This window comes from Numida meleagris, chromosome 20, assembly GCF_002078875.1.
Source record: "Numida meleagris isolate 19003 breed g44 Domestic line chromosome 20, NumMel1.0, whole genome shotgun sequence".
In the NCBI taxonomy this organism is placed as follows: domain Eukaryota; kingdom Metazoa; phylum Chordata; class Aves; order Galliformes; family Numididae; genus Numida; species Numida meleagris.
The window spans coordinates 3,208,122-3,227,114 of NC_034428.1; the positions used below are offsets into that span (position 1 = coordinate 3,208,122).

At 45.6% G+C, this 18,993-nt stretch overlaps 1 protein-coding gene across 6 annotated transcripts in view; it reads right to left on the bottom strand.

Annotated features, from left to right (window-relative positions):
* Nucleotides 1-18,993, bottom strand: part of RERE (arginine-glutamic acid dipeptide repeats) — a 175,806-nt gene that overhangs the window by 58,083 nt on the left and 98,730 nt on the right. For all 6 annotated transcript variants that reach the window (XM_021417381.1, XM_021417380.1, XM_021417376.1 and 3 more), the window contains 4 exons: nt 18,933-18,981; nt 15,877-16,001; nt 14,906-15,005; nt 3,297-3,395 (listed from right to left, as the gene is read on the bottom strand). In XM_021417381.1, the coding sequence (XP_021273056.1) occupies nt 3,297-3,395; nt 14,906-15,005; nt 15,877-16,001; nt 18,933-18,981 (373 nt within the window). The remainder of the gene's footprint in view (nt 1-3,296; nt 3,396-14,905; nt 15,006-15,876; nt 16,002-18,932; nt 18,982-18,993) is intronic.

Below are 18,993 nucleotides of genomic sequence, written 5' to 3' on the forward strand. Positions count from 1 at the left end.
GCTGGAGCTGGGAGGGATGCTGGAGCTGGGAGGGATGCTGGAGCTGGGAGGGATGCTGGAGCTGGGAGGGATGCTGGCCAGTGGAGTCACCGCTTTGCAAACAGGAAGCAGCTGCTGCTCAAGCTGCACGCAGATGCATCAGAGCAGAAGTTGCTTCAGCCGGTTCGATGAGGCAGCAGGGAAGACTGGTTTTCACAGCACGCCCCTGAATTTACATACTGGAATGAGGAAGGTTAAAAATAGCCAAAGGTTTAGAAACCCAAGGGAGACAGCAAGCCTCCATCTTCATATTTACTGAGCCTTCCATTTAATTCAATCACTGGTAAATTTTATCCTCTATTTAATTTGATCTAAAGATCTGTAACCACTTCATCAGCAGCAAAAATAACTTCCATCCTTTATTTTAATCAGTCCCGATCACCGCGAGGCAGCTCTGACGGAATACTTTGGTCACAGGCAGCAAAGCAGGCTGAATTAACCAGAAAGGCTCAGTCTTTAGGCAACACGTAGTCCACAAGAACAGTGAAAAGCTAACTACAATAAATGTGAGCCGTAGGTTCAGTGTTTTATCACAAATGTTATTAAGTACTATGGAGACCCGTGCTGGACAAAGCTTGGCTATCGCATGCACAACCAAATGAGCCTGGGGAGGGAAGGAGAACACTGGAGGAGGTCACACAGCACAGAACTCCCTTCCCAGCCCCAGTGAAGGAGGTCAAGCAGCCAGAGGTCAGTACTGGTGCAGCGCTTGCCTACTTAAGACAAGTTACAAAAATGAACTACGCAGTTCCCTACTGCGCCACGGGAAAAGATCAAGCCCAACACAAACAGGGACCCGGTTTGGATCCGGGTCTTCCACTTTTCTTCTGCAAAATACTCTGGCGTAGAGTCACCACGCAGCTGTAGCACTCTGTGTGTCACACAGGAAGAGCTTTCCTCAGGTTTGCAGAGCCAGCAGCAAGGAAACTCGCCCTGCAAGCCCCAGGAAGGCTCAGGAGTGCAGTACAGCTGCTTTAATCTGGAGTTTTCTACCAACTGCCAGGGACAAACAAGCTATGAAGTTCTGCAGGTGGAGCTTAGCCGTCTATAAATAAGAGCACAGTTTGATCTTTGGCTCTGCTGAGGCTGGAGGGCTGCCAAACGTTTCTGGAAACTTGGAAGGAACAGAACAGGAACAAATATGATAAAATGAGCTGCGACCGACAATGATTTATAGAGTTAATGATCATTATTCTGTACTCACAGGGTCTGCACTTTCAGAGTCATGTTTCACTTCTCAATAAACTTCGCTTTTTCTGATTTGTAAGGTTTTATTCCTATCATTTAACGTTGATCAAAACCCCCGAGCTGCAGCAGCTCTGACATTCTCCGCATAGTGCAGCTGATGGAAAACACAAGGAGAGTGAAAAACACTCTGCACAGAAAAAGAGGAGTTGGCAGCGTGCAATTCAACCACCCCACGGAAAGAATGTGTGCAGAGAACACAGGGAAGAGCAGAGCGAGTACAAACACACCGAACACGGGGCAGAGCACTGGAGGTATTTGCTCCAACAGTCTTGCCCCAAACAAAACGCCCTGTGGTGACAAGGTGAGCAAAAGCCTTATCAGGAAGCCGTGTTCTTGGCTTTTCACTCATCTCCCCCGCCGTGCTGCTCTGCTGGCACACGATCCTCTTCCACTCCGGCACTCCAGGCGCTCTCCTAACCACAAAGGCTCTTTGTTGGATTTCAGAGGAAGCCTGCTTCAACATGGTTCCATAGCCCGGCCTACCCTCCTCTAGCTCTTACACAAAGGTATGTATAAGGAGAGGGATGATTTTCTATTTTACTGCACGCCGCAGCCCAATTACGGACCGACGAAATAGCATTTTTCCATTTTCACAGAACGCGCAGGCAAGTCTCCGCAGCGCGCTAAGGAGGCACGTCTCCTTACAGGTTACATGGCACATAAACCCATTGTGTTCAGCGCATTCAACATCAGCATTAAAATGCAAAATATTTTTAGGCTGCAATCCAAGTGAGCTTGTTCAGCACTCTTCTACTGATGGGCAGCAACAACGTGCAAGTATTTCCCGGCTCAGAGTCAGGTACTTGCGTGCTAGCTTAAGCCACAAGGTGTGACAAACAGGGCTTGCAATGCAGCAGCATCTGGACTCCAAATGCTACCAGAACATGCAGCTTTTGCAGCAGATGCAGCAAACATTGCTATTTAGTCAGAAGGAATAAGAACCTGCTTGTTTGCAAGCTGCCAGCAGATTAAGAACTGACAACTTGCTCCCAACTTCACGTGATTTGTTATTGTTTACAACCCTACCCAACGCTTTTGTAAGCACAGTTGCATTATATCATACCTATAAAAATTAAGCCAGCAGCAAACTCACAACCACAGCAATTTAACTGCAGAACAAACAAACCACAAGGAGAAGCACCACTGCCTTTTTAATTCTTGCACAGATACTATCTCCCCCAAATTCCGGAAGAAGACACAACCTCAAACCAATACCCCAGAGAGCATGCAACTACCTACAAGTGCCATAGGGAAGAACCAGCACTGGATGGGTCCAAATCCCACAGCAATTTCAGCTCCCAGCCATGAGAACGTAACACTGCACTGGGTATTTACCCCAAATCCGTCACGTCCATGCATTATTTCAGGAGTTTTGGATAAGATGGTTGCACTCTTTTCAGCAGAGTTTTGGAGCCTGGCAGCTTCTACATACTTCCACGTAAACGGTGATGTTGTGATCCCACCTTTCATCTCATCTCCTTTTGGTCTGCCCTTTGTCAAAGACTCTTTCATCAATAACTATGTCAATAAACAATTTCTAATATCTCAGATGAGGGGAAAGAATGGGCTTAACCTCTGTGCAGGGGAAACCCTGCTATCTAACCTCCCTTTCACCAGCCTGAGCTGGCACTGTAAGCCTCCTCCAATACCAGAGGGTCCAAATCAGGGACAAGACATCATATGCTCTTCACCTCCTGTCCTACTCCAATTAATGAACGGGGCCAGCCCGCCCGGAGGTGAAAAGAGAAGTTAAATTGAGAGCCCAGAGGTTTTCCAGCTGTTCACCCACCCTACAGAGTCCTCACAACATCACTCAGTCCTCTCCCCTCCTACTCCTAGTGTAGGAAGGATAGCCTCATGAAGCTCTGGAAACTGAGAGAGGATCCACTAACTGTGCAACGAGTTATTTGCCTCATTTCTCATAAAAAACATCGGGAAAAAAAAGAAAAATGAAAGAAGAGAAGCAACACAAACTATAAGGCTGAAGGGAATATAATTCATTTCCCTACCACTTCATCTTCAGTCCAACACTTCTCAATCAGTTTGGGCACAGGCTTCTTCACCAAGCGCTGCAGGGCTTTTCCAGCATCGTAGTTACTTTCATGTAGCTAAAAAATGAAGAAGACAAACAGAACATTCAATGGAATCAGCAGCGATCTGATATCGGAGGAAAACACTCAAGGGGGCCACATGAGATGCTCTACACCTCGTTATTTCTACTGTTGATATACGAACCGAAATTTAAACAACCTGAAGGTAATTAGCATTTTATTAGTAGAAGAGAGCATTAAAATAAGCCTGTTTTCCCCTTCCTCCCTGGATTTCTCCCAGATGACGTTTGAGGCTGCTGAAGATTTCTGGTTAACTTGCAAAAAATATATCTTTTACATTAGAAACCCCAAGGAAATCTTAACCAGCCCCACGGCAGCACTTCCCAAAAGGAGCTGTGCTTTATGCAGCAACATTTTGTTCAGATGGGTGCAGCCAACTGGAAGAACTGACACACAGGAGGGATTACAAGCCATGCAATGTCAGAGTTCACCACCCAGAAAGCTCTTCTGACAGATTGGTACTGCACTGCAAAGACCAATGCGTGGCTGAAAAACATCTATGGAAAAGAAACGATTGCTACAGATGAGTACAGGAGTACATAAAGGCAACTAGGGATGTCTAAGTTGACATTACCATTTCAGATGGTCACAGCCTATAGAATACCTTATTTTCTACCATAAAGTAGGTTTCTATTTGATCAAATGCTGTCTGAAGCAGACAGCAGACATTTAAATCAGGGTGAAGCAGGAAAAAACAACCACATTGGGGGAAAAAAACATTCAACAATGAACCGTGAGAATCTCCAGCTCTAAAGCTGTGACAGAAAACACACAGCACGCTGTTATTTATTGCCTGTCCCATCTTCCAAGTACAGTGGGATTTAAGAAACCTGGAGGACAAGTCAGGAGCCTGCTCTATGTCTTCTGAAAATGATCTAGAAGAAGACAACACATTGCTGGGATGACGGAAACTGAGTTATCTTCCCACACCCAGAAGGAAGAATGATTTGCATGCAAACTTCCCCCCACAGATGAGCTAGTTTTCCTAACCAAGGTGCGCACCAAAGTTACTGACTCACATCACAGATTTTTACAGGCCCTACAAAATTTCTTTGCAATACCGGTAACCAAAATACGACTCCATACAGTGATCACCTCCTGCTTTTACTCTTGCCCAGAATTTATTCCAAGCTCTTTGCATCCCGCCCTCCCAAAGCTCCCTGCTGCTCGTCCTGCAGCCCACTGCTCTCAAACATTTCAACAAGCAGAGCTCCTGAACTTTTCCCAAGATTAAGAACTGTACAGGGATGAAGATAGAATTACCGAACAGCGATGAGGTATTAACTACTTTGTCACTACTAATGTAGCTACACCAAAACCTGACTGCAGGAGAAGAAAAAAAAAAAATCTCATTTTTCTCACGTCAAAAGGCTCCAATTTTACACCCGAATTCTGCTTCCAATAGAAATAGCACGAGATTGCTTTCTTACTGCTGCTCACTTCAGCTTTCTGTACCTCAGTCAATTCAGAAGCATTGTCTATGAAGACCTGACAGCACTCGGAGCCCTCCCACCCAGGGCCAGCCCCTGGCAGTACCACCAGGATCTTCTATTTCCACTTTGGTCTGCTCTTGTTTCAGCTCACACCATAAGCAATGTGGGGCACAACACCTCCTCCACTCCTGGCATTCACACTGAACGCAGCGGCGTGGCTCAGACTCCTAAGAGCTGCGATATGTAAATTACTCAAACTAATTCCTGTTAAGTCTAGGTGATTTCTATTAAGAAAAAAAGAGAGCCTTCTGAATCAGGACAGACAGGAAAGGGGAAAAGCAAGTCACTGGCCCTACAAGGCTTTTATTTTAATGAGTCTAATAAAAATTAAGTTTCCACTGAAAGCCAGTTTTGTATGGTTCTCACAGTCAATAACGTCTCAGAAAGGTTTGAGCACTGAAGGCCGCCACGCAAAAGTGGAAGAAGGAATAAAGCCAAATGGCAACTTCGTTCACTGAGAGGACATCTGCAGCAAAGACGTGCACTATGGACGTATGCAAAATGCTTCCTTAAGCAGAACCCCGGTCCCGAGTCACGGGGCAGAGCGCTCAGCAGCTGAGCAGAGCAGGGAACAAAGCACATCTGTGCAGCGCCCACTTCTGCACCCTGGCTTCTGCCCGCTCCCACTGCCGCAGGCTTTTATTAGCTGGTGCAACTGTAAACACCCTTTTTTATTGAGAAAGTGAACCCTGTTTTATTGCAAAAAAAAAAAAAACAAGCCATAAACGAGTAGGAAATTTGCCAGGACGGAGTGCCCATCTCGCAGCAGGCACTGCGGTCTGCTGCACTGGGGCACTGTGCAGAGCAGTGGCACTGCGGGTGCCACGTAAGCAGCATGCCATCACCCCTGTTACTTCATCAGCATCTCAGTGCTCTGCCCGTGGATGCCACGGAACAGACCGTGCCAGTGTGCAGATCCCATCCATCTGCAGGACAGAACACACTAGGAATTACTTTTTTTAGCGAAGCCTCTACGTCCTGTTGAAAATAACAGCTAATTTATTCTGCTCGCTGTGAAATTTCAGTTCCAAGTAATTCTGTGCTCTTTTGTAACACCTGCACGGCTGAGTTTCCAGAAAGCAACTCAACAATCTCTCCTGAACACCTGAAAGAGCATTGGCCAAGGCCACAGAAGACAGCAGCCAGCTGCAAAAGCAGAAGCATCCTCCTGCATGCACAGCTCCTGCGGGTGGGATGGACACCTCGCCAGCTGCAGCAAAGAATAAATCAGTACTCTGTGGGCTGTGCCCTGCACAAACTGGCTCAGATCTTCTAGTAACAGTAGGAACAGCTCTTGAACTGCTAAGGTGCTCTTCCACCTCCAGCAAGTCATCGGGGAGTTGAGAATTTGCTTATACTTGTGGGACTTCTTCTAAAGAAAGATACGTACTTCTAAGAATGAAAGGGCACTGCTGGGCAAAGAGCTCTGAGCGATGTGGAACGCGGGCTGAGAACAAGCAGCCGCACAGCTTTGGTTGCCTGAACATTCTTCCTTTAGCACCAGCTGAAGTTCGGATCACATTTGGGATGTTACTGCAAGGAGACCAGTGCCTGGCTAATATAATGGGAGCAAGGAAGAAAACTAAATCAGACTTGCTTCCCACTTACTTCAGCATTCTATTTGGCACCTATACAACCTTGTACTCCGTGCAACAGATCCAACCGTACACAGCGTCGCGGAGGAACCAGCTTCCAGAACTCAGTGCCTCCCCAGCTCCACAAGCTCCTCCAGCCAGCACCTTGCAGCACACCAGGGCCAGCACATCCCACCTGCCTCCAAACCCACTGCCACGGGTTCCCAATGCACAACAGAGCATCCCAGCACACAACCCGCCTGCAGCAGCACCGGCTCCGTGCAAGTGGAGCAGGGATGCGTCCCTGCGAGAGCCCCACTGATAAGAGCAGGCAGCCAGGCCAGCAGTGCCAGCACACGGCGCCAAGGCTCAAACAACACTATTATTTTCAACAGCTTTTAGAACTTTTTCTTCTTTTAAGCCTCCCGTGCTGTGCACAACCTACTTGAAGACATGAAAATAAGAAGTCTTTTCTACAAAGCGCGCACTGATTTTGCTCCTCGTCTGCACTCCAGCACCGGGAACGCATCCATCCTGATGCTGAAAGGACTGTTTGTTTTGCCAGCTCACCTTGCAAATGCTTTTTTCCAGCACATGTTACCACCTAAAAGATTTTTCACCTCGGAAATTCAACAGCGTTGAAGAGAACAGTGCTTCTGTTCCACCCCCCCACACACACACACAAAACACGCAGCTTTGCCAAAGCCTCTGTGTATCTGGGAGGGGATCTTCGCTTCGCCCCGAGGAACAACGAGAACAAACTTCTCTTCACGGGGTTGCATCCATAGCAATCACCGACCTCACACACACAGGCAGGGCAAAGGAGAGTTGTGCAACACAAAGCAAACAGACGTGGAAACGAGAGCGCTGACGCAGGCGTAGCACCTCCCGGAAAATGTGACTTTTATAGAGGGGGAAAAATGCTTTAGTAAGCAGCAGGACAATGCAGCAAAAGGAGACGTGCTTTCTTGGGCAAGTGCCAGAGTTAAATCCACTGCTTTCAGTCTCGCTGATGGATCCTTCTCTGCTGATTGCCTTTGGTCATTTCATATATATAAGCGCTCTATTGGCAAGCAACTTGAACATATAAATAACAGCTAATGATGAGTGCCTACGGGTTAATTAACTTCTGGTTGAACTTGTCAAGTATTGCTATAAACACGAGATTACTATCCTGTCACCACGAGAATTAAAAATCCGGCATCACAACTTTGAACCGCTGCGACACAACGTGTGTACGCAACTGCACCGAAAGGAATCAACACAAATGTACTTACACCTTAAAACAGAAAATAAATTTCTGCATCGCTGGGCCAGATTTTAGATTAAAGACGTTGTGAAAATGCACGCATCCCGAAAGCCCATTTATATTCCAACAGCCATTAAACAACTCCGGATCACAGGGAAGCCTTATTAGCATCAGATCCGCACATTACCACAAGGCTCCACGTTTCCACCGCCGCCTCTCAGCTGAGCTGCCATTTTCTGTCTGTGTGATGTTGCAAATAAATTCTCCTCTTGGCATGGCTCAGCTGTCAGGCACCTCTGTTCAGTAATGAACCCATGAATTACATCTCGCAGCTCTGACATCTCTGGTCTCGCTCATCAAAATATTGTTCTTCAATTGTAATTTATAACTTAATTTAAATGTCCCTTTTACTGTGACCTTTTTAGATCAGAATGGCATTGCATCTGGCAGCTTCTCCTTCGGCAAGGCATCCTATCACAATTACAGTCATTATGATCTCCGTTGAAAAGCCCATCTGAGTTAGGCTGCATTCATGCTACAATATTAAATAATTGCAGTCCATTAAGTATACCGTTAGATTCCAGAGTCCTTCTCCGCAAGGAAAAATTGCTACTATACAGTAATACAGTATTGCTGAGCTGCTTTCATATCTACCCAGGAAAGCCAATAAAGCAGAAGGGATTGCTCAGGCAGAACTCATCTGTGGGGACGCAGACCTGTCCCCATTTCCAGGGCAGCACGAGAAGTCAGGGATCCTCAGCGGCCACGCACAAATCGTGTCCCTCGTTGGGCACAGAGACACAAAGCCTGACCTGCAAACACGAGGTAAATGCTGGCAGTGCTGCAAGAGCATTTCCAGCCTCCAGTCATATCGTTGAGTCAAAAGAAATTTTTCACTGCTGTCAAGCAGGATACGGCAGCGGAATTGCAGAAGTGAACAGTATTTGGCTGGTACTGCGTGGAAATATTTACATAACACCCCGATTTAAGCCCCAGCTACTGTCATCTAGGCAGGCTTAAGAACACTGATTATTAACGAGGGATTCACTCCACTCGCTGAAGCAGACAGCGGTCAGGATGCACAGCTCTGTACAGCCACAGCCTGTCTAACAAGGCAAGAAATAAAGAGGAGAGAGAAAGAAAAGGCAACAAGGAAAGAGAAAAGAGGAAAGGAGGACTGCTGGGTGGCTTGAGCAGCCAGTCCTGGACAAAGGAACTACTCCGCGGGGGCTCCCTCTGGTGCCCAAGGACAACAGGAGCCGGGAGCCCCCAGGCACCCAAGCCTCCCACCCACCAGCTGCAGCCCAGGGACCGTGTTGGGCCGTGGTGCCATCCCAGCTTGCTGCCCAGCTCTGCTTCGTAGCAAGGTGACTGATGGTTTGGCCTGCAACAAAATCTGAAGCTAACACAAGAAGTTCCGGGAGTGACGGAAATCAATACCGTCGCTTCCGGAGAAAATCACGACCAGCTCTGGTTTTTAAAGATCTGATTCGTGGCATCTGACAGCTTGAAAAGCAGACAAGTCAGCCCCCATTATTTTAGCAAAAATTAAAAAAAAAAAAAAAAACAACACAAGCTTCCACCTCTTCCCCCAGTTCCAACCTATTCTACGCTGCTGTGCAGCTCTCATTGCTACAAAGCGATCCGGCTGCCAGGGACACAAAGCAGCTGCTGCTCACAGCCCCCCCCAGGCAGGGCACAATGGGGCAGCCCCACACAGCACAGCAGCAGAGGGAGCCTCGGGGCCACGGGGTTCTGGGGCCGGCCCTGCACAAACAGCCAGGCAAGGACCTGCAGGTTTCCTGCAGAAGCTGCAACGCTTCGACATGCAACAGCTTTTTTTTTTTAATACTTTCCTAAAACTGCATTTTACATAACTCCAAAACAAGTTTTACAAGTAACCGTGGCAGACACACATTCAGCCCATTAGTTTCTTTAGGAAGATGTGCTGACTCACCTTATATGGGTTTTTTCCCTAAGAGCAAGGCTAAGGATGAGCTTAACTCATTGCACCAGGAGGGCTGCACTTCCCAGCACACCAGGCACCGCACGGCATCACTCCAGCAGCTGGGAACACAAACTCATCCAAAAAGAAAACTACTACTAATAAGAAATGCTAACATATATTTAAATAATTTTTAAGGCTTTCAACCTTGTCTGTAGTTAATGAACAAGAAAAATCTTGTCCACGGGCAAGTTAAAGCAGGGAGTAATTTGTCTGGGTGACATCTTGCTTCGAACTGAATTTCCTCCAACTGACATGACACTGTCACATTTGTCACTCATAATGACGTGCTCCCATGTAACACAGTGTTACGAGAAGTCAGAACAACACTATTAGTAAAGAGAGCTGTACAGCATGAGCAGATGATTGCTTCATCTTCCTTCCAAGCAGCAGGATGCAAGCCCAGGTGCTGGTACCTTCCTACCCTACAAGCATAGAGGTGCTGGCTCTTCCATTTCCCAAGCAAAAGTAACATGCTCTTAGAAATGACACGGACTCTGAGACTCACTCTTAGGGACAGTTTGCACAGCGATATTCCCAGTTGTTTTTCCAGAGTCCATTGAAATGCTTCCCTCACTTCTTCCTGCTTTAATGCCACCCATCTCCCTGCTGTAGGGGTACAGCACAGGGACAGAGGACCCATAGCATCAGGAGTCAAGCCAGGCTGAGCTGCCCAAAATAATGGAGCTTGTGACGCATGCCCCAAGTTGCAGCTGCAGTTAAAGCAGAACCCTGAGAATGAATTATGATCTGGAACTCTGTATTACAGGTGGATCAGGCTACACGCTAAGTGCATGTGTTCTAGAGACACTGATCCACAAGTAGAGCTCACTGGCATCACAGCTGCCCATTTAAAAAGGTAATTCCACAAAGTTTTCTTCCCTGTACAGAGGAGAACCAAGCAGCACCAGATGCTTTCCCACAATGAACACATCATTAGGGTGGGCCATGCACTTGCAAACAGAGAATGCTGAGCAAAATAAGACAGTTAATTAAACTGGGCTGACTTGGGATGATTTCTAAGGAGTTCCTCGTTCCAGTTAGCATGGAACTGACAAAGCAAACAAAAAGCAATTGGCTCATTAAGTCCTGGCCATCCTGCATGACTTTCACCCTAATGATCTCCATAGATACCTCGTGCAGGTGGGGTTCTTGGGCTTTCTGATGGAGCTGTGATGCAATGACAGGCCGTGCCTATCCACACTGCGAGCCAAGAAGGACTAAAGAATGCAAAGAGCATTACTACAGAGCATTAATCCTAAAACCTTCACACTAACCATGCAGGCTCTGAGAACAGAATATGTTGCCCACAGTGACTCAAAGCAAAGCTTGGGAAAAACTGAAATGAATATTTCCATTTCACTTATTTAGGAGGGTTCTGGCTCAAAGCAACGTGGTTCTGCAGATCACGAGGGAAGAGGAACTGAGTAGTTACTAAAAAAGAAGTTTCCATCACCTAACATTTCACCAATAAAAATGGTTTCATGCGTTATTAGATCAATTCTGAAACTGAAAAAACAGAAGTTTACAGAACACGCACTGTAGGTGACTAATATATTAGGGTTTAGGAGATCAAAAAAATTACCATTTGTGAGTAGATAAATGAAAGATAAATGCACACTTTCATAACGTCCAAATTCAGCTGGCTGGTCTATGGCTGTGTGACAAAAAAGCCTCTCCCTTGATATAAAAAAAATCCAGGTGAAAGCCTTCCAGGACCTGCCACGTCCTCACCCCCCCTCGGTGTGACAGCCAGCACCCCCCAGGAGGGCAATGAACCCCAAAGGAAAACTTCACCTCCTTCCCAAGGGCTACAAATCCCAGCAGCCAAGCCACAGAGCAGGAGCTGGAGCCTACCTGGTGCATTAAGAATCCTCACCTCAGAGAGCCAATATATACACGTATATGTTGCACTGTGCCTTCCATGATCTTCATTTCTATCTGGTATAATTAATGATAAATCATTCCGGGGGCTACCGCAGCTGTTATTACAGAAATAAAACACTACCAAAGTAGCTTGTCAAGACTGATTTATATGAAGTGCTGCTCTGAAGTTTATTGGATTTCCATAATAAGAAATCATACCATATCAATTTGTTTCCATTAATCTGCTGGGTTACACACTGTAATTTCTAAACAAAACCACAACTTAGTGCAGGGTAATTTTCTCAGGAGTTATTTATCAGATAAATCTGATACTTGTTGGAAACAGAACAGGAAGATAAGAAGGGCACCATTTTGTCAGAACAACAAACTGCCCATCTCAACTGCACTGTCAGTCAAAGGAGTGGACTCTCAGCACTCACTGGCTTCCCTAAAGCATTCTCCCAATACGAGCACCACTCCTAAGAAGGCATTTCCCTAGAACAATTCAAAGTGAACGAGGAAAGGCATTAGCAGCACACATGCACAGACCAGAAGCAAGATTAAATCAGACCTCACACAAGCCTAAGGACTTTGCTGTTAAGGTTAACATGAGATGACTAGAAAAAACACTACAGGGTAGAGCCTTGCTGCTACACATGAAGATATGGGAGGGAAATCACAATAAAGTCAAAAAAATTCTGCCAAAAGACAATCCAGCTTCTGAGACACTGCGAGTCTGGGTAAGGCTTTTACTTCACAAGTGTGAAACTCCCCCATTCGTAAGATGAATCAGCACTGATTTTCTAAAATAGACGTGCACCAGAAATACAGAGAGAAAAGAATCGGAAGAACAGAAATGAAATCTATCAGGATGAATGGAAGACTTAGATGAAGAAGCCCACATGTACAACTACAGCTCCATAGACTCCCAAGGGATTAAGGGGGCTAATTAAACTCGATAGTGAAGCAGTGAAGTTAAATGAATTTTCTGCAGTAGTCTTTTATTATAGATGACAAGAGGAAAGAAATTCCAATTCCAAAAGCTCTTTGATGATTATTGGCCTTAACAGAGATTTGAGTCTCTAAGAAGGATGTTAGGGAACAACTCAGAATGCTCCGGAGCCGTAAGCCACCAGAGCCAGATGGCACCCATCCCAAGGGGAAGGAAGGGAACAAAATGTAAAGCAGATGAGAAACTGAAGCAGAACAATGATACAGACTTAACTGCAATTCCTCTCAACCAGCATCACAATCTTTAACACGCTGGTTATCTTAAGTAAAGGAGCAAAGGACTGAGATTTCTGTATTCATCTCAGTTCTGAAGTGCGCTCCGAAGAAATAACACTTGAGTCTGCAGATCTAGAAGTGAGAACAAAAATGCATTTAATTTGGGTACGAAAATTCATCTTAGATTTCAGCTGGTTACACACGAGTGTCTTGATTATATTTAAATAATTTTGCAGAATAAGAAAGTGCTGTTGCCTTTTATTTTATGAACACTACGGAAGCGTATTTTAGATCTTAATTCTCTTCCACTCTCATCTGTTGCACGAAACCAAACTGATGCACTCCATGAAATGCACGCAATCAAATACAAGGGAAATAAAACCTAAAGAAAGCAAGTGCTTTTGGTAAGCCAATCTTACATAAGCAATGATTTTCACATTAAGAATACAGCATTTTAACAAGAGTGTGGATATCAAGTTATGTGCACCTAGTCACGAACCCGACATCCTCACCACGGGCCTGAGCACTTGGAAACTGGTGTACAGCCTACACAGAATAACCTTCTTCTTAATGTTCTGAAGTATTTACAAGTCTCATGCAATGAGATGCTCTACTGAAAGAAGCAGCACAGGGTATTTCACAGCAGTGCTTAATTTGATAAATTCAGTTGCACTCACTTTAGTAAAAGCAAAGCCCAACATGCTTACAATACCCTTTCTCTAAACAGATTATTTGTTCTTTGTTGTAATGATCATCACTCAGTTCCTGATAGGCATCACACCTGTCTGCAAGCTTTTAAGAATCTTATAAATTAACAGTTTAAAATGATGCAACTGTAAATAATTAAACCACAGCAAACAGAAGCAGCCACAGCACTGTGGTCAGGAGGTGGTACTTAACATCAGCCACTTCACAGGAGGACATAATGGGGTTTGGTTGGTATCACTAGGTGCTTTATTTTCATCACATTAAAATAATTTATTTGAGCCTCACGCACTGTGAGGCAAGTGACATATGAGTCACAGTGCTGGACACTGAGATAGAATATGCTCCAAACTATTTTTAGGAAAGGACGTCTTCAAAAACGAATCTGAAGCCACACATCACATCCTCCCTTGGCACTTCCACAAAAAACACGCTGAACTGAAGCTGCTCCCAGCCCCACCAGCTGTACATGGGCTCTGTGCATTTCCATTGTGACTGCCTCTAAAACGCTCTACAGATTTAGGTAGAAACTCATTCAGCAACAGGCAATATCCCATCCCCTCCACAGTTTTCACAAGCGCATGTGATGAGAGATGTAGCCCATAACCATGAAAACAGCAGGACAGAACTCAGCTGGCCAAGCCCCTGAGATACACACTGTGGCTAAAAGGTGGCATAAAAAGAGGCAGAACAGAGAAAGGGGAGCTACAGGAAAGAAGAGGACAGACTCTTTAGCAGCGTCAGTGCTGACAGATCAAGGAGAAATGGTTTCAAGATCAAAGAGGGAAGATTTGGGTTAGACATAAGGAAAAAATCTTTTACAGTGAGGGTGGTGAGGCACTGGAACAGGTTGCCCAGTGATGTGGTTGATGCCCCGTCCCTGGAGACATGCAAGGTGAGGCTGGATCAGGCTCTGGGCAACATGATCTAGCTGTGGTGTCCCTGTGCACTGCAGGTGGTTGGACTAGATGGCCTTCAGAGGTCTCTTCCAGCTCTAAGGATTCTATGAAATAACTATTGTTTTCCTACAGCTAGAAGCTAGCTGGGCTGAATGAGAGGACCAACAGCCAGGGCAAGGGTCAGCCGGGTGGGCAGCCACTCCAGCTGGTGTACCTGGCTCCAGCAGCTTCCCATTATGAACATTCACATGCTCATCTTAAAGGCATCACCCAAAAGCTTGTTACTGAAATTCTGTAGGTTAATATCTTTGAAACACAGGTTGCACTTGAAGGAAGTTCAATGTTAAGATACCCTAAGCTACTATCATACTCACGTTGTGATCCCCCAAATCTACTTTAGCCACTAAATATTTTAGGCATTACTTGCTTAAAGTAGTCAAGAAACAAATGGGAAGACTGCTCTTCCTGACAGGAGCTCTATATACTTACTGTATTGAGTGCATTAAGAGTAGTGTCATCACGGGAGGCTGCAACACAACCATCTTCTGTGGATCCTCCGTCACACATGCCTGCAAAAGCTGCCATGCTCCTTTAGAGTTTGAGGGGAAAAAAATTGAAATTTCCTTCAGCTTCTGTTTGATGTACATCTCATGCAACACACAACTAGTACGTTTACGCCTTAAATCACAAATGTCAAGGCCTTGCCATACTGCAGAAACAAGTAAAATGAGGCATCACACGAAGGCTGCCATTCGGTATGCAGACCCAAGTCACCTCAGAGTAGGAAATAACTCCAGTGTGAAGTGGATTTAATTAATTAAAGAATCTCCATTGCGCTAGCACCACGGACCGATCAGAACTATGGGAGACAGAAACTACATGCATGAAGGCATACTCTTGCCAGAGACAGCAAGCTTGCTGTTGCTAAATTAGCTGTTTTATGTCATGAAGCCAACTTTAATTGCACATTCCTGACATCTCTGAATTCTTGCAAATGAAAAATAATTCATCTACTCATATTCCGAATTATGAGGCCCACTAGAATGAGAAGTCTAATACTTCTTTATCTGGTAAATCTAGCAGGCATGTCAGAGGTCTCTATAAGACCGAAACCCAAATCAAGGCTCATTCAAAAAGCAGTCTTTGAGGGACTCCTATCTATGTTGTCACAGTTAATCCACTATCAGCAGTTCCTTCCTTTGTGCTACAGTATATGCACTCAGTGTTTTCTCTATCATGCTGCACACGCTGCTGGCTGTGGGTTTCCAATCCAAAAGCCACAGCCAACAGCAAGACTCTGTGCTGGCCGATCATCAAACCAGCACATCCTTGTGTTGCACAGTTAACATCCACATTGAACCAAAAACTAACAAAAAGGACTGGCCAGAGCCCACTGTTGCAGAGATGTGGCAGCCCACACACCCAATCTGAAGACGTGAGAATCTCTTGGCTGTAATTACCTTGCTGCCCTAAGGTACATAAGTAAGTCACAGTCGTTGACTCCTGGCATCCACACAAGTTCTTCGTGCTGCGTCACCGTGTCACCATCTGGGGAAGGAAAGGGCTGCAGATCAGGAAGCTTAGCCTGGGAGGAAAGGAAAAGAAGAGTTCATACAGACATGACAGTTGTTAACATTTTGTGTCACACATGTAGCCCTCTGCTATACAAAACTCAACTGCTGTTGGACAATTCACTGTGAAAGATAGTTTTCCCTTGTCTGAAAGGCACTGTTACAACTTCTGCTTGCCAGGCTACAACGTACCCGCATGAAATAAGGCAAGAATGTGGCTACCATGTGTTTTATTGTAATACCTCGGTCAAAAAAAGCCCCACACATTTAACAAGTTGAAAACAAAATCCTCAGTAAATTAACAAGGACTCGAGGTGAAAAAGAAATTCCCTGAAAGTGAGATAGCTCAGCGAAACGAACTCTGCCACTAAGCATTCCACTGCATGCAGAGACCCAATTAGCATCTTTAGTCATCTAGTGCAATGGGATGAGATAGCTGAGAGCCTCCTCAGAAACAGCTTTTAAGCCCTGTAATTACCTCCTATACTTACAGCACTAAACATTAGAGAGGCAACATTTCCACAGAACCAGTAATTACAAGTCACAGGTTCAGATGCTTTTCATGTTCTGCTCTTTAATCTGTACTTTATTTTACTTCTTCCTTGGGCAAGTGGGCATGTCACTGGCCACCTCTTCTGGAAGAGGCACATTAGAAGCAAGCATTATATCAGCACGAGACTGATTGCTGAGAGCTCTGCATGCTGGCAACCGCCTCCCAGCACCAAGGTGCTCCCACCAACGCCTGCTCATCCTTCCACGCCCTCGGAACAAGCTGAACATGGAGCTCCTCCTAGGAGCAGCTTCCTTCTGAACACCTCTGCTTATCTGCTAGCCAGAGGTTTTCTTAGGAGGACGGTCAGCGGAGATCCACCATCTTTCTCCTCTTCTTCACATAACTTGGATCTATGCAGTTCTCCAAAGCCTCAACTTGCATCCCTACATGTGATATGAGCAGTAGCATAAGGTATCTGCGTACTACGTGTCAGAAGGAGCAGTCACCTGCCCTCTACACCACTGTGCAAGGAGAAAGGAGGCAGAAACCATTCCTAGGACCTCAGGTCTGGCTATGGATGCTTTTGCATCTGCGTGTAACTTACTGTCAGTGAGGCAGGAGGAGGCAGCACACCCCTACCCCAAGCAACAGAGCGTGGTGCACAGAGGCAGCCACCATCCACCTGACACCAAAAGGAGCAGACTGCAACACGAAGTAGCAAGCGTCTTCCCATCCCCTGCCTTGGCCAACACCGACCACCAGCCGCTCAGATCCTGAAGGTTAGACTTCTCACTAATGAACAGCTGCAGAATACATCCTCTTGGGGGTGACATTACCCAGAAATACTCAGAATACGAGTAAAAGAAGTATGGAAGTTTGAAATGTTGAGCCAGCAAAAATTTAAGTATTCTGTATCAGTGGACCTTCCTTCCACGTATTTTTCCATCCATACTTGCACCTGATAATTGCACCTTACAGCACGGCTGATTGCTACCTGCCAAAATATTACAAGACAATTTGAAATCCAAGTCGTTCTGGAGGGATCGTTTACAGTACTCCTGTTATGACTAATGGAAATAATAATACAGATTCGATTGCCAAGAACTCTTCTCCTTTTACAAAGCACCCTGGAGGATGTCACATGAGTTCTACAAACGCTTACTACCGCTAGTAGTTAAACAAGATTGAAAATGAACACTAAGCAAGAAATCCAGCACTTGGACAGTACCCTTCTTCTGAATCTACATAAAAAACTTTGAGAAATGCAAGTCGGATACTAAAACGTGGCTTTCTATTGAGTATGCATGTAAGAGACATACTCCAGCGATGCCCCAGAATTGCCATGCCTCCCAGCTGAAGAGAATTTAGGCTGTTTGACACCCATATGATGAGGGAGAAGGGGTGGGGAGCAGCAACCCTCCTGCCTGAAAGGAGGAGGCAGCAGCACGGTGCTGCCAGCACACGGGAGGGGCTGTGTAGAAAGAGGTCTATCCCTAGCAGCTGCCACACCACTCTCTTTCCAAATGTTGCTTTTATTTTAAGGCTAAATACGCAACGGTCCCATCGGTTTCCGTGCTGAAGCACCACAGCTGCCCGATCTGTGCTCGACATGCAGACAAATGAAGGGAGCATGCACAGGCTGCAAATGAAAGCACAGGTCAAGGAGGAGATGCAAAGCCACAGGCAGCCCTGCACAGAGCGCAGCCACACACACAGAAGGGAGAACAAGTGCACAGGGAATTCTGCACTACGGCAGCACTAACAGGGGCACACCTCAACGCGCTGTGTCCTGTGCTGATGGATGTACACATGCAGGTATATAGGTGTATCTCAAGACACTCGTGGTTTAGGAAGATCTTCTGCAGGTTTGAAGTCTCCCTGCCCTGTAAATTGGTCATGTTTTTCTTGAAAACCTGCTCCCTCTTTATTCACTTCTAATAGAACCCCATTTTGTTCAAAAACATTGACTACGGAGGAGGACTTCCAATGTCACAGGGAGCACCCTCCTAACTCAACAGTTTTACTGGGCAAATGAAAATTAAAAGAAGCACTTTGAACATAACTGGAAAACAATACCAAAACATTTTTCAGTGATTTATTAACATATTGCTTGGTGAAAGTTAGCTGAGAATGCATTCACTTCTACCTCCATGATGTGCCCAATAACAGCTGCTTTTTGCTGTCTTTTCTCCCTAACTTCCAGTGGTTATTTAGATTCCTTCAATTTGGTTCTGGAACTGAACCAACAACACTTCCACTAGCAAGAAACCATTTAAATAGCAACATTTGACACTGAATAATCTTGTGAGCCAAGGAGTCCTAAGGAACTCGTGATTAATCTCAGAAGCTCATTGCCTTTGAGTGCATACAATTTTAAGTAAGTGTGCACTGAACAGGGTAAGTGCCTAGAAGCATGTCCTGCAGCTATTCAAGTACAAACAAAATCCCTTACCTGATGACTGGGTCCAACTCTGATTTCACCTTGGGTACTGTTTAGCCTCCTAATATAAAAA